We start from the raw sequence: 25,880 nt of genomic DNA, 5'->3' as shown, positions 1-25,880 counted from the left end.
TTCCAGTAATTCATGTGCATTTACTCTGTGCTATCAACAATACTTGTCCTTTCCATTAAATTATTCAGCCTTTTTAATTATTTTGCTCTGAGAGAAAAGATAGCTTAGATAACTAGTGTAAACTAAGAAGACGTGAAATAAATAGGTATGAGGAAAAGTATGTGTTTAGAAAAACATTAAAACTTGTGAGGTCTACAAAAAAATGTATTTACTCTTATTTTAAGAAATAATGTGTTTATGATGTACTTTCTGTATTTTTCATTAATTTCTCCTTTTGATGCCCAGTTTGAAAGAAGTCAAAGCTAGCAATGATTTAATCTTTTTTGCTTAGACCGGCTCCAATGAAGCTCGCTTTATTTCTTTAATTCCAGCAGTATCCTCTAATACTTCCCTTCGGATGCGTGTAGTGCTGTGCATGCCCTGTGCCGTTTGTAGCTACGTGCATGCCAGTCATACTGTGCATGTGAAGTCTGCAGGTGCTGTGTTTGGCATTGTTGTCACAGGTGCCACAGTGCATGTTAGTCTCTTTCTCTGGCAAAGCTCAGCATGCAGATTTCATCACTGCAGCATGCCCACATGCTCATCATTGTTGCACGTCTCCTGCGTCTTCTCAGTTGTTTCCAACCTTGGTCTTGCAGGCAACTCTTGGCTACAGGGAATGATAACAACTGTTTCCTTGGGGCCAGCAGAGGCTAGGGACTACCATTCCACCACTGCCAACAGCCTGAGTAGTGCAGAAAGCAGGAAAAAGGAAACACAGGTGCTACTTGGATGTTGCTATTCTATGAGAATAAAATTCGCAGCATTTTTTTCCTTAAATAATTTACCCCAAATGATGCTTAGTATTTTTTGCTTCAAATAAAGATATTAGAAGCACTAACATTCTGTCAATTTGCTTGCTGTCTCAAATCTTAATGATTCTTTTTTCTGTTTTTTTTTGTTTGTTTTGTTTTTTAATTTGGCAGAGGGATATTATCATCATATAAAAAAAAAGAATAGAAGGAGATAGACTGAGGGCATGGAATATTTTCTGATTAAAAAGTTCTGTGTGGATTATCCATCCTTGTCTGCTGTATGATGCATACTTGTTTTACTGACTTCTAAGGATGGTTATGATGGCTTCAGCTTATCCTGCTGCAGCTGGTGATGACGCTGATTCACTCAACAAGTTCAGCCATACGTTCCATAGCTATGACTCAAACTGAACTCATCAGTGTTGAAATAATATTTGATATGTAGTTAATTCGTCTGTCAGGCCGTATTCTCCTCCTTGCTCACAGCCTGGTCCAATGCCTAGTTGAGTTTCTGCTCTTACAGCTGTGCAGGATTCACAGAATCCAGAACTCTGAGGTCTTCTCTTACCACCTGCCGTGGGCTTCAAGCTGCTTAATTCTTACATGACTGGCTTTCTCCAGCCTTATAAAGCATTTAGTATCTATGGATATTTTTTAAAGCCACAGTGCTACAATTATCATTAACTTATGGCAGAGTCTTTAGAGTTTAGCTCTCTACAACAACTTAAACTTTCTCCAGCAGCTCTTTGATTTTCTTCTCCCCCAAAAGTGTGCCAATTGGAAGAATTTCTGGATATTTCAAAACTAAGAAATACACTTATTTTCTCCCATTTTCAAATTTTACCCATGTAATACCTTAATTTCTTAGCAAGAAAAATGTCTGCATTTCAGGATTTGTTTCCATTATCTGAAAAAGAAGGTGGCTTTGCAGTAATAAAAATAAAAATTACGTTTGTTTTTCATGGCAAACTTTCAATAGAAATAAGTAATCTTTGATGTGTCAACAACAGGCTGCTGAATATTATTTAATTGTATACATTAATTTACTTGTATTTTCACAGAACTGCTTTAACCAACAGTTATGTTCATGGATAAATTGTCCACCTCCATCTTGATCAGTATTTTTCTTTTTCTCAAGAATGTGTGTCTGTGGACACTTTGCCTCCTGGGATGTCAGAACATTGTATCTATCAGTCCCAAGGTTTCACAGAGTATTTGGGTAATGGTATAGGGCTACTGAATTTCGGGTTTTTTTGGAGTCAAAGTATGAGGTTTTTTCTGTCCCATGTGCATAACTATCAAATCAAAGAGCTATTTTTACTGCTGTGAAACTCATTGGACAACATGTATCTATTAAAAAATCCTTAAGGTTGCCACTGCTAAAGAGCCTTACACAGGATTTCTCTTAGGTGTCTACACCTGTGAGCTAAAAAGTAGTGCTCAAAAAACCTGGAGAACATTCATACTAAAAAACCTACTATTCATGCATCAGTCAAAGTTGAAGTCACTGTCTATAATGGCACATTCATTTTTTTTCATTTGCTGATCTAATTCTTTTTTCTTTCTTCTTTCTTTTTTTTTTTTTTTTAATTTAAATGATTTCACCTAATGTGTTGTCTCTGGAAACAGTGCCAACTCTGAACTGTGCTGCTAGTTGCCCAGATTTATTTCAGTCTTGTGTAGCTGTTCCTGGAGTGTACATGTGGCTGCTTCACTTGTAGTTGTGGTTAAATGTGGATTGTCCCATAAGAGATAATTGGCCTCCTTTTCTGTATTGCAGAGAAAAGGTAATTAAATTGCTCTATTTTGTTTTCAGACAATGCTAATGAGGAAGAGTTGGAAAAGATCAAGTAAGGTAACTTTTAGCATGTGGCTTTGTGTTTTTTAGATCTGTAATATTTTATCAAACATGCCATATAGGGCCTGAAATTTGTGGCACAGGGTTTATTCTCCTTCAAATTGTGTTTTAATGACTTGTTTTGTGTTTCATCAAACCAAAATCTTGAAACAGTTGAGCTTTTACTGTAATCATTAAACCTCTCAACTTTGTTACAGCATTTTAGCCTTTTTTGACGTCATTTAGTATCTTCATGTAATTGGCAAACATGTCCTGCTGCTTTGTCTAAAACCTTTAATTTCTCTTGTATAATCAATTTTCTCAAAGCTTACTTGTTGGTGCAGAAGGAATTAATGCCAAAGGGTAACATTTGTTTCCCTATTATTTTCTCTTCCTACTGATCAGAGTTTTTGCGTGTGGAAGTTTTCAATGATGCTTCTCAAAGACTTACTTCCCTGACTGACAGATGACAATCATAGCTGTGCTTTCCAAGAGCAGAAGGTTTAAAGAATCCTTTTCAGCCTCCACTTTTATATAGCTCTTTAGATGCCTCTTCAGGCAAGTTCAGTATCTGGCTTTTCTCCTATTAGGAGTCATGGAAGTGACGAAAAGGAGCAGCATATGCTCCTTGTCACTAGGGAAAGGCCAGGAGTTTGACTCCCGGTGAAATACAAACCGTTCTTACCTTTTTCCAAAGGTATTTGGAAATTTGGTATTTGTATAATTGGTATATACAATTGGTATATATACAATATACAAATTGGTATTTGTATCCAAAAAGATTAAGAAAATATGTATAGTTATAGTAATATTATATTAACATATAATAATAATGCTGAGATGCTGCTTTCAAGTTTTCAGCCTTTTTCTTGCATAATTAAAAACAGAATTAAAATTTTTCAGTCTTGAGCTGGTGTGGTAGGTCTGGGGGGTTTTTGAGATATTACCCTGTAAACGTTAAAAAGGTTAAGGATTTATCATGTTAAAACAGGAAAAATGAAATAGCTGTAGTGGGTGATTTCACTTATTTTGCAAAGTGTTTTACTTCTTCAGCATATTGATGCACATATTTAAGAAGGCTACTAAATAAACAGTGTTGTGTATAGTGCTCAGTGACAAATATTTTTACAGTATTTTTAACCTTTTTAAGAAACAGAGAGCAGGGTTCATAAAGGTACTTGGTGAAGTGATGATATGCAGTGTTTTGTTTCTCATATGGTTCATGTAACTTTTCCTGAAATATCTGAGATGCTTGAACTTCTGAAGAGTTAATGCAGAGCTGTGAGGATGATGGAGGGCAGGGCTGTTTTGCATCACAAAAGTTATGCATTAACTCCTGGTTTGCTGAATGTACTGGTGACAGTTTGTAAAACCAGTTTATTCAGAACATTTCCATGCTTCAAATTGCAAACTGAGAAAACAGTGAGCTTCAATAATCATAAATGGATGGCACAGCATGGCAGCAGGGAGTTAATCAGAGCTGCTCAATTTAATTATTTATTCATGTTCTCCTTTGTTACAATCATTTGATAACATTTCACTCAGCAGTTGCCATTTTTGCAAAAGGAGGTACCAGAAGATCTGGCAAATAGCAAATGTATGAATTTGAATATTTCATTCCTCTATATTTATCCCAGCTGAAGTAATAATTAGACATGTAATGCACGCACAGCATCTTACATGCACTGAAAGTATCTTATAGGTCTTTTGCAACCTAAATGTAATATCTCAGTTAAAGCATTGGAGCTCATTTGCCTTGTGGGGCTATTTCAGAGTTCCAAATCTTTGGTCTGTTCTCAGGAAAAGAAACTAAAAAAATATTTTATTTACAAAGGATACCTTCAAAAAACCAAGAAAAAGTTGCTGTTCTCTGTGGTGCAGGATGATCAACATTAAATCAAGTATCATTTGTGGATTAAAAAAAAAAAGTCTAGAAATATATCCTTGATGCTATTAGATAAAGGCAAAAGTGGCCTGACTGAGGCGCATCTTCTTCAGGAAGAGTTTGTTTGCACTTGTGAGAGCTTAGAAGAAACAGAATATTAAAATGATTATAAAATTTCCTTAACCTACTTTTTTAGCTCTCCAGGGTCTTTGCAATGGCACTTCTAATAAATTAATTTGATTTTATAGATTATGGCACTGTATTTTACTTTTTAAAGTCTATATTCTTGAAGCTTCTTGTTCTGTGATAAGTGTAGACTGAAGTTAAGATGCAGCAACACAGGTGACTGTGGCATTGCGTGTGTTCATGAACTGCGCTGCTTGCACATAGTTCCTTGGACATGTAATAAGATGCAAAAATAATGGTAACTGATCTTTTCTAAAGGTATACATGTACTTGCTAACAATTACTTTGGCCAAATCGAATCTCTACTTCAAATTTCACCCCTCCTATGCACTTTAAAATGGAGTTAAGATCTCATTAAATACCCAAGCCAAGGCAGCCTTGAATTTTACCTATTTTGTATGTAAACCAGTGTTTTCAAAAACATTAGTGCTGTAAACATTTGTTAGTGCCATTGCAAAAATGCAACACCACTTTTCCTTTTGTTGTTAGGGTTTTTCTTCTGATGCTATTGTTTATATTTTGGGGGCAGAGAGGGAGGAGTCTTAGTTTTGTTTTGGGGTTTTTTTGCTTCTGTTGCTGTCAAGGGCCTTGTAAGCATTGTTTGGTTGGGTTTTGGTTTTAACTTTTTCCTGTCATGTTTGCATTTTATCACACATACTCTCCATCCAATTAAATGGGATCCATATCACTTCCCACACTGCCTGGATCAGAGGGAATACTCACCTCTCACTGAATCTAGCAAATATTAAATTCAAACAGTTTTGAAGTCAAAGCATTTATGTCCTCATTCTGTGAAAAGTCTTCCTGTCTTCAGCAACGGGAGACTCCAGGTGGGCTATTGAAAAAAACCACCAAACCAACAAAACAACCTAAGCTGTTTATATAAAAAAACCCCAAAACTTCATTTGGGAAGATACAATTTGCATTGGTTTATTTCATCCACCACAAGCTTGGTGTTGCAGCAAAGTGAACTGGTGGCTGCTGGTTGTGACTTAGCACACTGTTTGCTGCGTGGTCTGGGAAAGGAGACAGCTCCATTTTTACTACTATGTCTGTACAATGATCCATTACATCCCAGGAAAAAGAGGAAGTGTGTTATTCAATGTTTTGTGTGCTTTTTTATGACCCAGGTGTTTGCTCAATAACCTTAACGGGCCCAAGCCTCAGTTCCTGTGGTTTAGGGTCCATTTTGTTAGATATTATGAGGGTTAGCAGACAAGTGCTACAGCAAAAAGGCAGTGCTTGTAGGATCCAAATAGTCATTCATTTAAACCAAACAGGACTTTTTAATCTAATTTTTCTTTTTAAAAAGTTATTGGAAAAATTTTGACCCTTGTAAAATGTCTTTTCTCTCCATGTATGGATCTGGCTTGTTCAGTGTCTGTGGTTTTCCACATCCACCACCAATTTCCCTTGGGGTGAATTTTGTTTTTTGTATTAGTTCCTCTGCTGAAGGTTCAGACTTTCCTTGGTTCTTATTCTTTGGGTTGAGGGAAAATACCTTCCTGCTTCTCCCTTGCTTTCTAAATTATCTGCATACCAGATGCAGTTTAGTAAACAGTTGCTGCAGTTTAGGTATAAAAGGGGCACAGAAAAGCCCAAGCTTCCAATAGAGGTTATTTATTACTAATAGTCAACATCACCTCTGACAGTGAGATGAATAGTGCAAACTGCTGGAGTGATTTCCATTACATAATTCTTGAGGTGCAAACTATCCTCTCACACCTCAAGATGATGAGAAATAAAGAATCACAATTTCCATCACAAGCCAGTGTGGACTAATTGGGAAGAGCAGTTTTCACCTTTTTCTCTGGTTATGAAAACAAGAAAATAAATCAATTCTGACTTCGTATTTAGTAATTCTCTGCAGCACAGAGGCTTAATCAACAGCTGAGGAAAGGGTATGGGAATGGAGCCTATTAAAGGGTTGGCAGCATGCAACTGAGTTAGAAATGCACATATTGCTCTTTCTCCTTGTAATTATTGCAATGTCCAGCGCAATGCTGTCACAAATAATAGTAAAAAAAACAAAAACAAAAATTTTATTTACTGTTTATAAGCCTAGAGCTGGTAACAGAGGAAAAAAGAGACTGTTTAAAAGCCCTATTTTTTTCTCATGTAAAAATTATGTGCACTTTAAGTACTTCCTCTTCATTCTTCTCTTAGTTTCTAATGCTGAAATGTCATTACTTTTCCCATACCTTTACTGCCAACATTTTTAAAAGAGAAAAAACTCACTGCTTCTAGCACTTTTTAATGTGAAGTGCTGTTTAACTTCAAAATCAAAAGCATAAATCCTAAATTTGGGCTCAGTGAAGCTGCAGTTATAACTCAACACTGACAGATGTATTTTCCAGCACAAATCAAAATTTTCCCTTGATTATAACTTGAGATTAGGAAGGGGAAGAGCCTACGTGCTTTTTAAAACAAACAAACCAAAACACAGCTTGTATTTTTTCTTAGAGTTATCAGGAAATTTTCCTGCATTTGACATTGTTTGTATTAACTTAAGCAGAAGCTTTTCTTTGCATGCTCTCTCTCAAAGAACACTTCATTTTATATAGAACAGGCAGACTCCTCTTTGAGCAACCTGAAAAAACTAAATATTTTATGAAAAATCACCTGCTCCCCTGCTGTTGTACAATTGATTGCTGTATAATTACAGGGGGTTAACTGAGAAAAGGGTAAGGAATAGTGGCTTTGTGCAATGCTATTTACTTACTGGTAGGGTAATGCATCCAAGAGCTTGCTTTGAAAGTTTTCTCTCTGCTGTGCCAAGTAGGAGGAATGGAGGAAAAAAATCAGACAAGGGTCTTTGGAAGGTAACAGGAATATCTCTGGAAGATTAGGCCAATGACAAGGCAGGTAGTGCTGGTAGACAGACCGACCCTCACTTGCCATAATTTTAAGTGTCAGGGATATTTAGAAATCTACCTGAATTCAGGGGAGGTATAAAAAAAAAATGTAGGATTAACACCCTGAAAAGTTGTATTTTTACCCAAAAATGGGAAAAATGGCAGCTAAACTCTGTTTGACAGGTGTTTAATCTGTCCTAAAAAATCTACAGTGATGGATATTCTACAGCTTCTGGCTGTGGCTGGGTCCAGTGCTTAACTGTTATCTCCATTAAAGCCTGTTTTTTCTCTAGTGTCTGACAGTGTTTCCCATGGTGCAAATTAAACTCATCTCTTCCCACAACAGAGATGGGTATGTTTTATCACACTGATCTGGGCAGTTTATATACTCATTTTAGATTGAGTCTTTAAAAAATGATCCTTTGAAACATATATGTGTGTGTATACACACTTAATTCAGCTGAAAGTTTAGGATGCTCAAACAATGAGCATTCTGCATGTAAGCGGAAATGAAACAATGGTGTTTGGAATTAAGTTTTACTGCAAGCAGAAAATGGGTGAGGATAAATAGCGAGAAGGTGGGAGAAGTTAAGTCTGGTGCTTTAAGCCCAGCCAGCATGAAGCTTTGATGCTGTCTGCACACTGATCAGCTGTAGCCAAAACGTTGCTGTGTTATCTACACTGGTTTATCCACAAATGCAAAGCACCATACCCATCCCAGCCAGATCCAGAACAAGGCAAAGTGGAGTGATGTGGTCAGACTGGTTTGCTGACAACCATGTTTCATGCTCACTCACTGGTCCTTGTAGAGCGTGGAGGAAGCCTGTTTTCAAGGAAAGGGGTTGCACGAACAATTACAGACATTTATATATGTCTCTTCACTTCTGCTGTAACAACAAGGGACTTGACACATTGTGGATTTACTGGACTTTCCCAGAGAAAAGAAATGTGACAAATACGTATGTTTTGTTTTCATCTGAGAACCTTCATATGTTTCATTGTGTTTGTAGGATAACAAAGTACACTGTCAAAGATGAAAGCATTGAGGTCTGATACCTGCTGAAAAAATCTGGTTTCTATAGGGCACATAGCATGCTATTCAAATAAGCAAAATTCCAAGTGGGAAACCCTTGGAAATTGAGTTTGGTTTGACTAGTTGTCATAGAATCATAGAATACTTAGGGTTGGAAAGGACCTTAAGATCATCTAGTTCCAACCCCCTGCCACGGGCAGGGACACCTCACACTAAACCATATCACCCAAAGCTTTGACCAACCTGGCCTTGAACACTGCCAGGGATTCACAACCTCCCTGGGCAACCCATTCCACTACCTCACCACCCTTACAATAAAGCATTTCTTCCTTATATCCAACCTAAACTTCCCTGTTTAAGTTTTAGCCTGTTACCCCTTGTCCTACCACTACAGTCCCTAATGAACAGTCACTCACCAGCATGCTTATAGGCCCCCTTCAGATACTGGAAGGCTGCTATGAGGTCTCCACGCAGCCTTCTCCAGGCTGAACAGCCCCAACTTTCTCAGCCTGTCTTCATATGAGAGGTGCTCCAGTCCCCTAATCATCCTCGTGGCCCTCCTCTGGACTTGTTCTAACAGTTCCATGTCCTGCACACAATACTCCAAGTGAGGTCTCACGAGAGCAGAGTAGAGGGGCAGGATCACCTCCTTCGACCTGCTGGTCATGCTCCTGTTGATGCAGTCCAGGATACGGTTGGCTTTCTGGACTGCAAGCGCACACTGCAGCTGTTTCATGTTCATTTTCTCATTGACTAACACCCCCAGGTCCTTCTCTGCAGGACTGCCATGAATTTCCTTTTTGCCCAACCTGTAGCTGTGCCTGGGATTGCTCTAACCCAGGTGTAGGACCTTGCACTTGGCATGGTTAAACTTCATGAAGTTGGCATCAGCCCACCTCATAAGTGTGTCAAGGTCCCTCTGAATGGCATTCCTTCCCTCCAGTGTATCAACCGATCCACACAGCTTAGTGTCACTGTGTCTTCCCTTCCTGCTCATTTAATTTACGAGACAGGAGTATGAGAGTGATCAGGATCTGTCTCAACATTTAAGTCTGGTCTTTCAAACTGAAGATGAGAAGATGTCGGTGTAATTTTTACCAAGTAAACAAGTTGTCCTCTCTGACTGTGAACTTGGACAGTGACCCTGGCACAGGGTAGCTCATGTGTGTTTTAGACAATATACAGATGAGTTTGTGAACCTACAGATACTCATAGAGAAGATGGGTTAACCGAAAGCCATAATACTGGCTGAGCATGCTGTTCTGTATTCCTTTTTTTATAAGTTCAGATTAATTTGGTCTGTTCCCACATAGGGGTCTGATTCTCTCTGAACAGCGTATCCTGATGTTTATTGTGAGAATTTTTGCCAGCTTAGCTAGAGGGTGAGGGTTGTGCTATCCTATGTGAATATTTCATTTTGACAAATCCTACACTCCAAGAGAACAAATTAATACACTCTCTGCATCTTTTCACAAACTGTATACAAAGAAATACTGGCTCATGCCAATATAAACAGCACTATTTCAATTAAGACAGTACCTTCTAGCCAAAGCATACTGGAAGACCTCTGTCAGAAATGTTGTTTATTTCATTGAATTTTTTTTTTATCAAAATAAGGGACTACTATGCCCTTTTCACATCAGCTGGAGAATTGCCATTAAATTGGGTTCAGATGTGATCACACCCCATGTTAAACCTGCTATATTAATGATACATTAAGAAAACTTAAGGAAAATCTTTTGAGTGCCTTGAATTCAAAGACAATCAGAGGAATGAGTGGTTTGGCATCTTTATCCAAACATAGTAGCTTAAAAATATTTCATAATTACCTGTTGTGTCTTATCAAGTCATAGTATTCCATTAAAATCTGGAGCAAAAGATATCACCTCTTCTGAGAAAATACTGGCTTTTGTAAGCCATGAGATTCTAAATGGCAGTTCATCAGCTGCAAACAGTGCTTGATGGAAAGCTACTAAATAATGGAATAGAAGTAAAAAAATGTCAGAATAGATTCACCTGTCTGTTAGACAATGTCTGGCTGGAGATTAGTAACAAGTCGTGTCCCTCAGGGATCGGTGTTGGGACCGGTCCTGTTTAATATCTTTGTCGCTGACATGGACAATGGAATTGAGTGCGCCCTCAGCAAGTTTGCCAATGACACCAAGCTGTGTGGTTCCATTGGTACACTGGAGGGAAGGAATGCCATCCAGAGGGACCTTGACACACTTGTGAGGTGAGCTGATGCCAACCTCATGAAGTTTAACCATGCCAAGTGCAAGGTCCTACACCTATGTCGGAAAAATCCCAGTAACAGCTACAGGTTGGGCAAAAAGGAAATTCATGGCAGTCCTGAAGAGAAGGACCTGGGGGTGTTAGTCAATGAGAAAATGAACATGAAACAGCTGCAGTGTGCGCTTGCAGTCCAGAAAGCCAACCGTATCCTGGACTGCATCAACAGGAGTGTGACCAGCAGGTCGAAGGAGGTGATCCTGCCCCTCTACTCTGCTCTTGTGAGACCTCACTTGGAGTATTGTGTGCAGTTCTGGTGTCCTCCACATAAAAAGGACATGGAACTGTTAGAACAAGTCCAGAGGAGGGCCACAAGGATGATCAGGAGACTGGAGCACCTCCCATATGAAGACAGGCTGAGAAAGTTGGGGCTGTTCAGCCTGGAAAAGAGACAGCTGCGTGGAGACCTCATAGCAGCCTTCCAGTATCTGAAGGGGGCCTACAGGGATGCTGGGGAGGGACTATTCATTAGGTACTGTAGTGATAGGACAAGGGGTAACGGGTTGAAACTTAAACAGCAGAGGTTTAGACTGGATATAAGGAAGAAATCCTTTCCTGTTAGGGTGGTGAGGTACTGGAATGGGTTGCCCAGGGAGATAGTGAATGCTCCATCCCTGGCAGTGTTCAAGGCCAGGTTGGTCGAAGCCTTGGGTGATATGGTTTAGTGTGAGGTGTCCCTGCCCATGGCAGGGGGGTTGGAACTAGATGATCTTAAGGTCCTTTCCAATCCTAACTATTCTATGATTCTATGATTTGGTGAGCCTTATATTTGCATTATTTGTATGTGAGTGATAACAGCTGATACAGTTAACAACCAAAACAGTGGAGTAAGCATTTCACTGTGGGGTTTTCTGGGTATGTGCTGCAGATGAAGAATGGCTTGAAGATGACAGAGGGGAGATTCAGATGAGATCATGGGAAGTTCATCCATGGGAGGGTGGTGAGGCACTGGCACAGGTTGCCCAGAGAAACTGTGGCTGCCCCACCCCTGGCAGTGTTCAAGGCCATATTGGACAGGTCTTGGAACACCCTGGTCTAGTGGAAGGTGTCCCTGCCTGTGGCAGGGCGTAGGAACTGAATGAGCTTTAAGGTCCCTTCCAAGCCAAACCAGTCTGGGATTCTATGATTCTATGAATTCTGAAAACACAGTGAATGTTCATTAAGTCTTGGTGACACTTGTCATCCTGGGCAGTAGCAGAGTCATCAGGACACCCTTTGACTTTAACTTATTGCAACCACAGTTTCAAAGAGGAGTTGCTGGGAGGAAGACAAGGGAGAATGATACTGACACAACCTCTCTGACAGCTCATGCTGCTCACCATTGTCTTGTGTATGTATTTCCACCCTTTTCTAGAAAATGCAAATCACAGTGGGTGCTTAAGAGAGTCACAACCTTCATCATATTATACATGAGCTGGCTTCACAAGTGTCCTTAAGTGGAATACACAAGCAAACAACAGAAACAAGTGAAATGCTCCAGAAGTATCACCTCTTATTACAAATACTGTAGTACACCAAGATTACTTCTAAACACAATATCAAGTTGTTAGAGCAAACATCCTAAACCAGATTCAACATGGAAGTCACATTAAATACAGAGTATAGGGTATATTTCTCAACTACAGTAATACAGACTAGCTTCACCTAGAATTAAAATATCCTGAAATGTAAAATATAGTTGATCGAAAGTAAAGGTAAATGTTCTTTCATATTGCATTAATTATCAGTAGTAGTTAATTTGCAAAACTTGCTTAGTCACAGCAAGTGAACATTAGAAAGGAATCATTGTGATCCCATTGAAGGCTTTTTTGCAGCTCAGTGTCTACAGGTTGATGAATTCTGCAAGGTGTCATATTTCGTGTAATTTATGATAGAGGAAAAGCATTGTGTATACATACGACTGTCCTTTGATTTATTTTCGTTATATGGACAAGCTAACAGCTGCATTTATCAGCATTCTCAATCCTTATTTTAAATATTTGTCCAAGCCATGCAAGCATTTCAGAAACTGTGTCTATTATTCAACTGTTCTAGTACAATAAATTTTGCATTCAAGGATGCAGAGGAGGAGTGTGTCCTGGTGGTGTGTGTAACACGGAGGAGATTTTGTAAAAGCAAGGCCTGTTCACATGGGCATAACCGCTGTGAAAGGTGGTGCTTTGCAGGGCTTGAAGGCTGCTCAATGAAGAAATTAAGTGTCCTGGGTTCAGCAGTAGCAGTAATTTTTTCTCCTTAGTAGCTGGTGCAGTGCTGTGTTTTTGACTTTCAGCCTGGGAACAGTGCTGACGACACCGATGTTTTTAGTTACTGCTCAGTAATGTTTACTTTGACCAAAGACTTACTGAGTCTCATGCTCTGTCAGGGAGGAAGGGAAGCTGGGAGGAAGCAGAGACAGGACACCTGACCCAAACTAGCCAAAGAGGTATTCCATAAAACAGCACATCACACCCAGTATACAAACTGGGGGCAGTTACCTGGAAGGCCCAGATCGCTGCTCAGGTCTTATTCTCTTCCCTTGTTATTTCCTTTATCATTGTTATTATTGGTGGCAACCACAGTGGTTTTGTGTTATACCTTAATTACTGGACTGTTCTTATCTCAGCCCATGGGAGTTACATTCTTTTGATTCTGCTGCCCATCCCTCTGGGAGCAGGGGGAGGTGGAAGGGGGGAAGTGAGCAAGCGACCGTGTGGTTTTGGATTACCAGCTGGGCTTAAACCACGACAGTTCTTTGTAGCACCCAAAGTGGGGCTCGAAGGGTTTAGATAAGGTTGAGGTCAGGATGTGGGTTTCTTCAACTCATTAAGAGTGGGAGTTCCAAAAGTCAGTTAGATACAAACATAAATATGTGTGAGATTTTCAAAAGTACTTACTAAAGGCTCTGTTCTTTTGAAAAGAGCAACAGTTAAGTTGTGGCAATTAGTACACTCACAAGAACATGGTCTGATGAACCTGGGAACAATGCCCAGATTCTGGCTAAGCCTAGTTGGTTTCTACCCAGCAATGTTACCCAGCAGTATGTGGCTGAATATAGAACATTAAGCCATGTTGTAAGACCATCTTTCAGTTCTGACATTGTATTTGGCTCACTGTATCAATCATGTCTAATAGAGGATACAGTTCTGTGTCAGAAGACTTTCTGCTGTTGGCATCCCTATCCCTCCTACCACCCCACATTTAGACAGAATAAGTGAAACACAAATAAAAGCTAATTTTATCATGTAAGAAAACATTGGTTTTGAATGCTGTTTATAGTAGAAGCATTAAAACAGTGTATAGATAAGAAAAGTTTTTCTTCCACAGGCAGGTTTGAGTATCCTTTGACATGAAAGACTGCTTTTCAAAAGTATAATTTTAATTTACTTGTGAGAAAAGAGAGAGAGAAAGCTTCACAGTCTGGATGCTGCAACTCCCTTCCACCCCTCTTAATTTTTTTTTGTTTAGAACATGTCAGGTGGGAATGTCCATGCCTGCATATAAATGCACAAGAATGGGAATAATAATCCCACATTAATGGCGGTTGTTGCCTGAGATCTTGACCTTGCTTCTTTCCAAATTGTGAAATTGTATAGACAGTATGGCCAGTTTCAGATTAAAACACTATGAAATATATTACTTCACACCTATTCCCAGGAAAATGAAAGGCTGCATAGTTTCTTTGTGTTTTTTCTTTGTGGCAGCAGAGTGAAGCCAAGATGAAGAATGCATGTCCTGCTTTCTGAGGGAAAGAGTTATCCAAGAATTAGTCTTGAAAAATGCTCCTTTATAGGAGAATTTTGGAAAGATCTGTGGTCATTTCTTCATTTTACCTTCATGTATTCCCTTCTGACTCTGTAACTGATCACGGTGAGCTGGATTACAGAAGATTGCTCAGATACCTAAAAATGTACCTACAAGTGACATAACTCTCTCACACTGCAGAATTAAGTTCATAAGGGAAGAAGATTAAAATGTGAAATCAGTCTTATTATCCCATTTGTTAAATTTGTTAGCTCTTTTTCAAATTTGACTCGAAACCTAAACATTCATATTTATTTATTTTACTTCTTACAGAAAACTATATGCAATTAGAGATTATGTCAGTATCTGTAATTTCTGAGGCTAAGGATGATTTCAACTGTAAGGAAAGCATGTTTCAGATGTGCTCAGTCCCACTTAGAAACCAGAAAAATGCCAGCTGGAAGCTCTTCTTTCTAGAGAAGGTCATGTGTCCCATGTCTTTCATGTCTCGACAATCTCAACAGTTTTAGCTTCAGCCAGCTATACCTTTCAGTATGTTTCCCTGTTGCTGCTCCATGGATCTGGGTCTTACCAATAAAGACACAGAGAAAAGAGCATTGCTGTGGTCCAAATTCTTAACCTCAGGGAAGTAACCAGACCACATCACTTTACTTTTAGCATCCAGCTGCTGTTTTTCCATCAGATTAAGATGTAGGCTCTTCATTTCACAGTCAGTCAATGTGCCACTGGGCTCTGTGAGGCGTGCTGTGTGTCATTGATCTGGCTCTGATCCAGAAGGACTTTCTCCAGCAACACATGAACCATTGCATGCAGGGTTTCTGCCTGACTCTTGTAAACTCCTGTCTGACCCAGCTGTTGTATTACGCTTTATGCGTGGCTATTCAGTTCTTGCCTTGCCACCTCATATGTAAATTACTCTCATTGGTGAAACTCCCTACTGGTCATAAAAAATCAGCACATTTTATATGGTGGCAGCTGCTCTAATGCAGCAAACTATTTCAAGAGCCATTGAATAAACAGAATTTAGATCAAGTATACTCTCTAGATAAATCACTGGCTCCTTTGTGATTCGTGAAGTAGAGCACTAAGCAGTTGTGCTTTAGCTTTGCTTTGCAAGAATTGTAAATGCAAACTCATACTTATTTCCATGATAGTATCCTGGAAATCGTTTGGATCCCCACTCAACTTTAAAGAAAACCCAAACCAACAACTGTGCATTCTTTGCCAGAATCAGTCTCAACTGCTTCTATCCACATGTAAAATGCCCAAAAGTACCTTGTCTCCTTTCTATATCATAAAATGCTAGAACGGTTTGGGTTGGAAGGGACCCTAAAGCTCATTCAGTTCTAATCCCCTGCCATGACAACTTCCACTATACCAGGCTGCCTAAAGCCCCATCCCATCTGGCCTTGAACACTTCTGTATCATTGTCCTATTTTCAGGGCAGAGTCAATTTTGGTCAATCATTTTTTGGTTATTCATTGTTTCTTTTACTCAAACCTAATAAAAAAAAATGGAACCAGAAAAACAAAAATAATCCACTGCTTCTTCACAAGTCTCTGGCAATGTCACTGTGTATCCCTAATGAAGGGGTATTTGTGCAGAAGGAAAAAAAAGAGAAGTTTAATAAAGTTCCTGTGTTGTAAAATAAATCTCTTCTGGCAACTGAATTTCTCAGTTGTGCCCTAATTTTTGTAGAGTTTATGCTTTCTGGTGTCCTGATGCTTCTTCATGTCACAGGTTAGGTTAAAGATTATTCCACAGTTCCTTGTTTGCCTTTGGAGGAACAGTAAGCTTGTGAGAAGTTTCTCTGCAGTGAAATCCTTCACTTCAGGAAGAGAAATTTTTAATAAATATAGTGAAGTATTTCAGGAGTAAACATCCTGATTGGAATGAATAGCCATTGGAAAGCATAAATACATGCTAATATAATACTTTGAATACTGATAAAAACATCTTATTCAAATTTGCTCCAACTCCAATGGCCACAGTCCTTGTCTATAACACATCCCTCAGGAGTATGGTGCCTGCAAGTTACAATCCAGGGATTTTGCTCCTGTGTATTTTCCGTGATCTTTGTTAGGTAACATAAAATAAAGGTCCTGCCCTGGCCACTTGTATAGATATAATCATCCAGCTGTGTTTAGCCTCAAACCAAATTTACACTGAAAACCTCTATCAGAGATACTGGAAGCATGCAAGTGATGAAATCAGCTGTGCAATCCTTCATGTGGAGGGGTTGCTGAGCCCGTAAAGCCTTTGTTGCTTAAAGTACATTACAGAATAAAGAAAACATGTGAGTACACATGCAGACTCACCTTTTTTGATCCTAGAAAGTGTAATTTGTGGGTTTAAGTATTGTTTCACTCCCTAGTGTTCTGATTATAGGTAAGGCAACCTTGAACAAATAAGATTTTGGGATACAAGGAGAGTCTTTGGCAGCCTTGCTCCTCAGGTGCACCTGAGATGCATTTGCCTGCAAAGAGGGTTCCCCAGTTCTGGTACCTTGTTACCTTGGTAGCTCAGAGCTGGGTGGAGCTGATCTTAAATTACTCAAATTTATAATCCCAACTTCTGCCACTGTGGGGTTCACTGATGAATGCTTTGGGTCATTCCCTTTGAACCCCCAGCCAAAGTCAACAATTCCAAGTAGCAGCTCTGCAACATCTTGTTTTGAAACTCTTGGGCCAGCATGCTGATATTTAATTCGGTTTTCCTTGTTCTTTTGTGGTAAAAATACCACAGCATTTTAGAGGCTGAGATAGTTGTCATGTGCACAGCAGTTTATTATTTTTCTTTCATCAGTTCTTCTCTTGATGAGTTTATACCATTTTAATGGAAGTTTTGTATTCTCGCTATTTTTTATGTTCATTTAATCGTATGATACTAAAAGAGGGTACTTCAAAACATTTATTTTTAATGTTGTTAGTTGTTTCTGCACAGGAAGAAGAGAAGCAGGGAAAAACACTATTTTCCCCAAACATTTCCTTAAGTAGCATTTGTTCTGTTTGCTTCTGCAAAAGCAGCATATGATATTACCTGCGTATTTGTCACTGTTTTGTTTCTTTCGAAGTATTTATTTTTAATACAGTTTACATATGTACAGTCAAATAACTTCAAAATGGCTTAAGATTGTTGTTTTACATTCATAGTTACATGAAATTGTACACTAAAATGAAGAGGAAAATTTGGGATGTTTTTAACTAAATCTCTGATTTTATTTCAGACACAGAGCTTACGTCTCTCAGACCTGCACAGAAAATCTCAGCTATGGAGAGGGATAGTTAGTGTTACCTTAATAGAAGGTCGTGAACTAAAGGCAATGGATGCAAATGGACGAAGTGATCCTTATGTGAAGTTCCGGTTGGGGCATCAGAAGTACAAGAGCAAGGTAATTTTAGCTGTGACAAAAAACATGCCTTGGCTGTGTTTGAAATGTTTTGTTCCTGTTTGCAGGGTTTTTTTGGCTGGCATGACTATTTAAATAGTAATGGAGAGTTACTCTAGTATTAATTAGCTGCCAGAACAGCTAGAGTTTTGTTTAGATGATTCTTTTTACTTTGCTATTTAAGAAAAAAAAAAGTAGGTGGGGAAGAATATAGTGCTGAAAAATGCAAGGTGCTGAAGAGGCAAACCTGCTTTTCCATGCAGACTGTGTTGGTTTTATTTGCTGGTACAGATCTTATCCTCAAACCACATCATGCTTATATTTTCACTTTCCTCATTGTATTACCACAGCAAGTTTCATTAAAGTTTTGTGTATTTATTAGTTTAACAAGTAGCTAGGATTGATCTGTGAGAAGATGATTGTGGAGCCTTGTTTGGCTTTATTGCAATTATTTTTTAACCCCCTGACCTCTATTGGTTTGAAAATGGCTGTTTATGAAAGATGCTGGGACTGCTGATGATGTACTTGACCTTTCTCTCTCAATGGACATGGCAGCTCGCTTGGTTTTCACAGCCAGATGAAGGAAAATGAGAAGAAGAGGCCCGAAACATCTAGGTGCAATGTTTGCAGACTTCTGAGCCTGCCTTATGGCCTCTTAATCTGAAATTAGAAGAAATCAAATTTCATGATTTTGTGACTTAAACATTTTCCTTTGTTTTTCAAACTGGCAGAACTAGTAGATGTAGAAAGTAGTCATTGCTTTGTATGGAACGTACTAGACAGTTCCATTCTTGCTGAGGACAGATGTGACTGCTGTGGATACTGCTTTTGCATTTTGGTAGAAATGCAAAATGCAGGTTTCTGTTCTGCAGAGCATGGTCAGAGTTACACAGACTGAAATCTATTGAAGACACTTGTTAGAAGTAGCTGGACTGAAAATGATGGAGAAAGCTACTTTCTCTTTACTGCAAAGGAAAGGCAGTAAAATACAGTTTTTGGAAAAAAAAAAACACAACAAAACAACAAACCCAACAAATAAGCAACAGATAGTATTATTCCATAAAAAGTAAACCATGTTATCATCTTTCTCAAAGCTTAGGGAAGGAGGGCATGATAAAATCGTTTCCTTTTAAATACCTACAGTCACTATCTAGTTGTCACTGCCAGTGCTTTGTTTCCCTTTAGGCTCAGACACACAACTTTACAGCTAACTGTCACTTAAGATTGGGCATAATTATTCTGCAGAAAAATGGACCCATTACCAGGGTAAATCCTTTGTCTGGGAGGCTTTTTGAAGGTAACAGGTTTCAGGATTTTGGAGGTTGCTGTTGTGTCATACAGGCATGAGAAAACTGATCAGTGGACTTCTCTAATTACTATTTTTTAATTCTCACTGCTAAAGATAGTCACAGTGCAAGTAGAAAAAAACTCTCTCAACAGCCTCTAAACATCGAATTCACAACTCTAGTAAGTGCATGCCTGCACAGTGCAATATGACTTTCCTTTTGCTCTTCTTTCAGATTGTGCCAAAAACTTTGAATCCTCAGTGGAGGGAGCAGTTTGACTTTCATCTCTATGAAGAACGAGGTGGAATTATTGATATTACCGTGTGGGACAAGGATGCTGGCAAAAAGGATGATTTTATTGGCAGGTTTGTGCAGTTACAACCTTCTTGTTCCCTGGAGATGAGAGCACATGATTAAAATGAGCCTTGCTCTTGAAACTATTTCTTATGACCATTTCTTCTTGGGTTTTGCTGGGGTGTTTGTTTTTTTTTTGTTTTGTTTTGGTTTTTTTCCAAGGTGGGGAAGGATTTTTTGCAGAGTATCTACCTTTTGCTGCATTGATGTAATTCTTTACTTTGACGGTGTAAAATACTTCTTATTGACCAGTAGGTGGCAGCTTTTACCAATTGATAGGTTTTCCAAAGTAAAAATCCCACGGTCAGAGTAATGCTCAAGATGCAGAAGGTTCCATAGGGCAATGGCCTGCTTGGAGGAAAAATAACTCTCCTGGCTTGTAATAGGCACATAAGACCAGAATTATGTACTTACTCTTTTAATCTGTTAGGTAAATGTAATGAGAGTCTTGAAAGGCTACACACAGCTTTTGGAGCAGAGAAATAAGATCATTCACCTAATTTGGGAAAAGCAAATATTTGGGATCTGTCTTAAGAGTTCAAGAAATTTTATAAATTTCCTTGGTCACATTTCATTTTACTGTGTAGGAAGAAGAAGATGTTAATAGTTTTTTTTTTAACAATGGTGTTAACTGTTAGCTAATAGGAGGAAAAACTGTCTTGTGTTCATGTCAACCACAAAGTAGGTGCAGTTTGGAAAGCTCAGATATTTGTTTACATCACACTTTAAATGACAACCATACAATAATTATAATAGTAATAATTATGAATCCTGTATATTTTGATTGTGTTTTAGAATATTGATTGCACTGATACTGTTAACTAGTAGAATTACTTTTTTTGCTAGTTAAAATTAGAAATGGAAATCCAAAAGACCAAGTATGTACTTTTTGTTGTCAGTGTGATTATGTTTCTACTGACTTTTTCCTCCCTCTTGTTCTGTTTAGGGTAATGGCATTCTTTATCAAATAGTATCAGTTGGATAATATTCTGTATTTATTTGCTATCATAAATTGTGAGAACACAGGACACATACAGAGTCTGTGGCAAGCAAACAGCTTTAATATCGACAAAACCACTTCTCAAAAGTATACACAGCAGGATTTTATTTTATATGATGAAACGCTATGGAAGGGATGATGTATTTGAAGTTTTTATGTTGTATTTGTTCCCTGGCTTGATTTCAGTTGGTGCATATGTTAACAATAACTATTTTTCTGAAGTAACAAAATAATTTAGTCTTACGTCAACCTTGGGAAATTGTTCCTATTCTCTGCTTAGCTTTAACCTTCGTTTCCAAAAGATGTCGAGATTCAGAGTTTTCAAGTGTAATTTTTCAGAAGATTGTCATTAAGGCAGCACTTACATTGTTACTGTTACCAGCAATTATAAAGTCTTTGTAAGAGAATTGCATAAAATAAAACACACCATTTTTGCTCAAAGGCACTTGCAATCTATATAAGAATATGATAGAGAAATTAGAGAAGGAAAATTTGTAACTTGAAACATGTGATCTGCTTGGGTAGTTTTTCAGATACCTAAAAAAGTTGAACATCTTTAATTATGCATCTGTCTCTTTTTAGTAACTTGCATGCTATTTTTCAAGTAACAAGTAAATTCTACATTTTATTTTGGCTAAAAATACTTAATAGCATGAGAAGTCTCTCATAGAAGAATGCTTGAAGCCTTCATAATTTTTCAGTGGGAGAACCTTGTTTTGTTTTATATAATTTTCCTAAATAGGTGTAGTACTTATATTAAAAAAGATGCTCATTAGGCAAAGCTAATCTGTAGTGCTTCTGCAGTATATAACTAATTGTAACAAAATCAGTGGTACTTTTCCCTGGAATCTTGCTACTCCTGATTTTTGTGGCCTCTCGGATGACAGTGTATGTACAACCCCTCCTCAGTTTGTCCTTTCAGACACTCTCCCATTTCATCTTCTGCTGGAACCTTATCTCTGGATAATGCAACCTGCAAACAAATTCCTCTCCATGAAGATTTCAACAAAAAGCTGTCATTTGTCAAGCTCAATCTGAATACAAAAATAGGTCTTAATATTCCTCCTTTCTGACACTCTTTTCCAGTCACTGTGGATAAAAATCACTGACACCTGACAGTTTCACTTTACATTGACCTCTCTTTTCCCCAGTTTCTCCTTTTGAGGCTGCCTCTAAAAGTTGGAATTATTTTGGTAGAGACACTAAAAGGCTTGCTAGTGTGTGTACGTTATGCAAAATGCATATTAATTTTGTAAATCATGACCAAGTTGTGCTCCACAATTAAGGCTCTGTGACTCTCAAGGCATGTGAAGTATATTTAATATTTTGGTTCAGGTTCCAGAGAAAGTGATAATGAGGCTGTGGGAGGGAAACAACAGACTTGCTTGTGGTATTCTTGCATTGCTTAGTAATGGAGAGGAATCCTTTTCATCTGACAGTGATCTGCCCCCTTTCTTTAACAATGTGCAAGTAGCAGCTGTTATATGGGAGTAATTTTATTAAATGCAAATTAAAATAATTATTGCTTGAAGATGTCCTGCATGGCCAAAGTATGGTTAGGGAGAAGACACATTGATTGAAGAGATCCTATTCATTGAGGGACACAGAAGACCAAATTGAGAAAACAAAAGAAAAAGTTGTTTAAGGAGTGATTTTCACCTCTCATCCATGGTATTGGGGTTTTGCATCCTCCATGTTAATTTGCTACAGAATACATGTGAAAGCTAGCAGAAAAACAGGCATTACCAAGCAGATTTGCCAGGGGATCTCCTTGAAGAGAGCCATCCCTAAGATTGGTTCAGTGGTTCCAAATGGAGCTGGAGGTGGGAGAACAGGGTTGCTAGGTGAGAGGCTGAAGGGACAGCCGGGTTCCTCCTGGAAAACAGTATGGGAATTCCTCTTGAGCTGAAACATTCTTACTATGATGGCTTGGCTTAGCAAGGGAAGATTTTGGGGGGGCTTTAACCACGCTTACTTCAAGCACGACGACCAAGGGCGAGTGGGATATGCAAATCTGGTTGGAAAAGTGTGCTTTGGCAATCAGGGAGTGTCCAACCAGGACTGTAATCTACTGAGTAATCTCAAGCTACCCATGCACTGATCCGCCCGCATGCAAGGTTGGATCTGCAGCTTCCCATGCACCTTGTCACCTACCCTCACCTGTCCATACTGACAAGTGAGAGCAAGCCCTTCCAGCCTGCGCAGGGGATTTTTTAGGTGAGGCACAGCATGCACAGAACTGGCCCCATCCTTTACACCTGAGGTTTAACTGCCAGGGCCTAGTGAGCTGGGACAGTGACAGCAAAGTCTGCAGGTTTTGGGTTTTGTAAGAGTGATAAGCTCTGTACCTTGCAGATTTTATTCCAAAGCATAATGTCATAACTTCTCCTGGAGTGATACTCTGTCTCTGCTGGACTTCAGTGAAATAAAGGAAGTGGGAAGTCAGGAATGTAGATGTCTGTGGCCCCTGCATGTATCGTCATGCTCATTAGGCTGAAACATGTTCAGGGCCAGTGAAACTGGGAATGTGATGAGGTGGCAGTGGCATGTCTGCTCAGACGGAGAGGGCTTGGACTGTAATCTATAGTTGAGAGCAGGAAAACATAAGAAAGATGTTTGAGAAGGCTGCAGACATGAAAGGTAGATCCAGGCTTTGGGGTGGCATGGCAGGAGGAGGGTGAAAGTGGAAGGGGTGGCTTGTAAGAGAGAGGAAGGTGTTTAGTGATTGTGAATTACAGCATGGCATCCTGATTCAGAGAAGGAGAAAGACATGTCTTTCACAGAACTGTGATAAAGCTCCCTCTTCATCTTGGTGCGCAGGCAAGTTCAATATGGGAGTCCCTGGAAGGAGTTGCTGATGGCTTTCCATTCTTTGAGCACTATGTTTTTAGAGAATTCATTTGAGTTTGTGTGCATTCTCCATGAGAATTTAAAGGATGTAGCACCCTGTGAACTTTCATTGGAATACTCTAAAAAAATGAAATAGTAGAACCATTTCAATGTTTCCTTGGGGATTTCAAAAGCCTGGAAAAATACCTCAGATGAAAGTTCCAAGAAAGATATATTTCTGACCAGATGCTGATTTGTATGACGAATCACAGGGCTTAACCAGGACTGAGCTTCATCATGCAGGAGATTAAATTCTGGCATTCTTCTGAATATCTTATTCAAAAAAACAAAACAAAACAAAGAACCGCAACTCTTTCATCACCATGAGAGTTTAGTTTTGGGTGGGTTTTTTTTGGTTGGTTGATTGGTTTTTGTTTTGGGTTTGCTTGGGTTTTTTGCTTAAAAAAACCCGTTTTTGACTGTGAGGGTGGTGATGCCCTGGCACAGGGTGCCCAGAAAAGCTGTGGCTGCCCCATCCCTCACAGTGCTCATGGCAGGGGCTTGCAGCAACCTGGTCTAGTGGAAGGTGTCCCTGCCTGTGGCAGGGACTTGGAACTGGATGATCTTAAGGTCCCTTCCAACCCAAATCAGCCTGATTCTATGATTCTGTTATTCCAAGTCCGAAGACATGAGCTCTAGAAGTTTTTTTTGTGGAAAGCACCAGCAGCTAAAGGCACAGGGGCAGCATTCTTGGGTTCAAGCAAGCATATGGACTTCAGAGAGCACTATTAGTCATTGCTTCATCTGATAAGCAGAAATCCTTAAGTCTGTGTGTATATTGTTCAGTTTACATATATTTAACATTCACATTTTTTTGCTATAACAGAACAATTTCCATCCATATTGACTCAATATACTCCTATTATTATCAGCATATATTGCAGTAGGTTTATGTAGCTAATACTAAGATCAAAATGAAGGTGGAATAATTTTAGTCTTCATGTAATTATTTAACTTTCTTATCATTTATGGTTTTGAGGGTGATCCTGACTGTCACCTTTACAATAATCAGCTAATAAATCCTCGTGATTGTTATAACTTTATGCATAGCAGTAATCTGAACAAATTGGCTGCTGACAGGTGCAATAAATTGCCAAGAATGAGTGCTGTCAGAGAATAAGTTGTTTCTGTGAACATACAGGATAAGTAAATCCCATGTCATACTTTTTTTTTTCAGCTAAAGTTATTTGCAGTCCAGTACAGCGGGAATTATAGTATTATTTATTCTTTATGAAAAATGACATTGAATTTTACTCATATTTTTGCCAGGAAATTACTATTCACATCATCTAGATCTATATTCATTGGTATTTGTAGAATATATTATCTTTTTTTCCCATCTGATGCAAATGAAGGACAAAAGGCCTTGTGTATTGTGTATTTGTTAATGTTATTTATTAATGTTATCTGTAGAACACTGAAATCTCTCCAAATATTGTCATGAAGATCGGATCTATCTGTGTGTGCAAGAGTGCATGGGTACATACCATAATTGTGAAATGCAAAGTTAAAATATTAAAAACTAAGTATTGATCATTTCAGCACCTAACCTGCTATACCTTAATTGTTTATTTTTTTCACAGTAATGAAGCTATAGAGATTTTTGGGGATGCATGCTATATAATAATGTGTAATAGTTCATTGATTAAACATTATGACTAAAGTTAAATTACTGCAGATCTATTTCTCTATGTAAAATGAAGATTTTGCCCAAAGCATTAAAATCTTAAAGTGCTGCTGGCAGGCTAGCCCTTGACAAATCCTGAGGGGTGCTAAGCATCTCCATTTTTGACTTAGCAGAGGGAACTGGATGTAAATACTGCATCTCAAAATTCAGCCTTTAGGTATTCCACACCTTATTTATTACTATCCCTCAAAATTTTAAGTTCTGTTACTGCAGGGGCACTGCTGGTCTGGTAGAAAGCCAAAAAACTTTCACTTTTGGCTCACGTATCTTCAGAAACTTTCTCTTATCAAGTATTTCACTATTTGCAGTTCTTACTGGTAGTTGTCATGTCCACATATTGTTGCGAAATTGATAGTATTCTCCAATGTGTTCTGAAATACAGAATGCTGCACACAAGCTGGATTGTTTATGGATTGTGTTTATGGATCCTTCTGACCCCCTGCCTCCCACCAAATGACAGAAGAATAGCAAAATAAGCACAAGGGAGAAGGAAAAGTGGAGTAACCGGCCAAACATGAGGAGCATGACAATAAGTGTAAAAAGTGGTTAGGGGTGCAAAATAGGTATTTGTGAGGACTTATGGAAGTTTGGAGCTGTGGGAAAGCTCTTGCAAAGCTGCTTGGACCAACTAGTGGGAGGAGAACCATGTAGGAAGA

At 38.8% G+C, this 25,880-nt stretch overlaps 1 protein-coding gene across 1 annotated transcript in view; it reads left to right on the top strand.

Moving 5' to 3' along the window:
• MCTP1 (multiple C2 and transmembrane domain containing 1) overlaps positions 1–25,880 on the top strand; it is a 271,275-nt gene that overhangs the window by 116,714 nt on the left and 128,681 nt on the right. The window contains exons 6-9 of the mRNA XM_005145967.3: positions 2,611–2,644; positions 8,666–8,676; positions 17,847–18,011; positions 19,529–19,659. Coding sequence (XP_005146024.3) covers positions 2,611–2,644; positions 8,666–8,676; positions 17,847–18,011; positions 19,529–19,659 — 341 coding nt within the window. The remainder of the gene's footprint in view (positions 1–2,610; positions 2,645–8,665; positions 8,677–17,846; positions 18,012–19,528; positions 19,660–25,880) is intronic.

This window comes from Melopsittacus undulatus, chromosome Z (genome assembly GCF_012275295.1).
Source record: "Melopsittacus undulatus isolate bMelUnd1 chromosome Z, bMelUnd1.mat.Z, whole genome shotgun sequence".
Classification (NCBI taxonomy): domain Eukaryota; kingdom Metazoa; phylum Chordata; class Aves; order Psittaciformes; family Psittaculidae; genus Melopsittacus; species Melopsittacus undulatus.
Note: the sequence above shows the minus strand (reverse complement) of the source record. Positions and strands in the feature narration are given on the sequence as shown.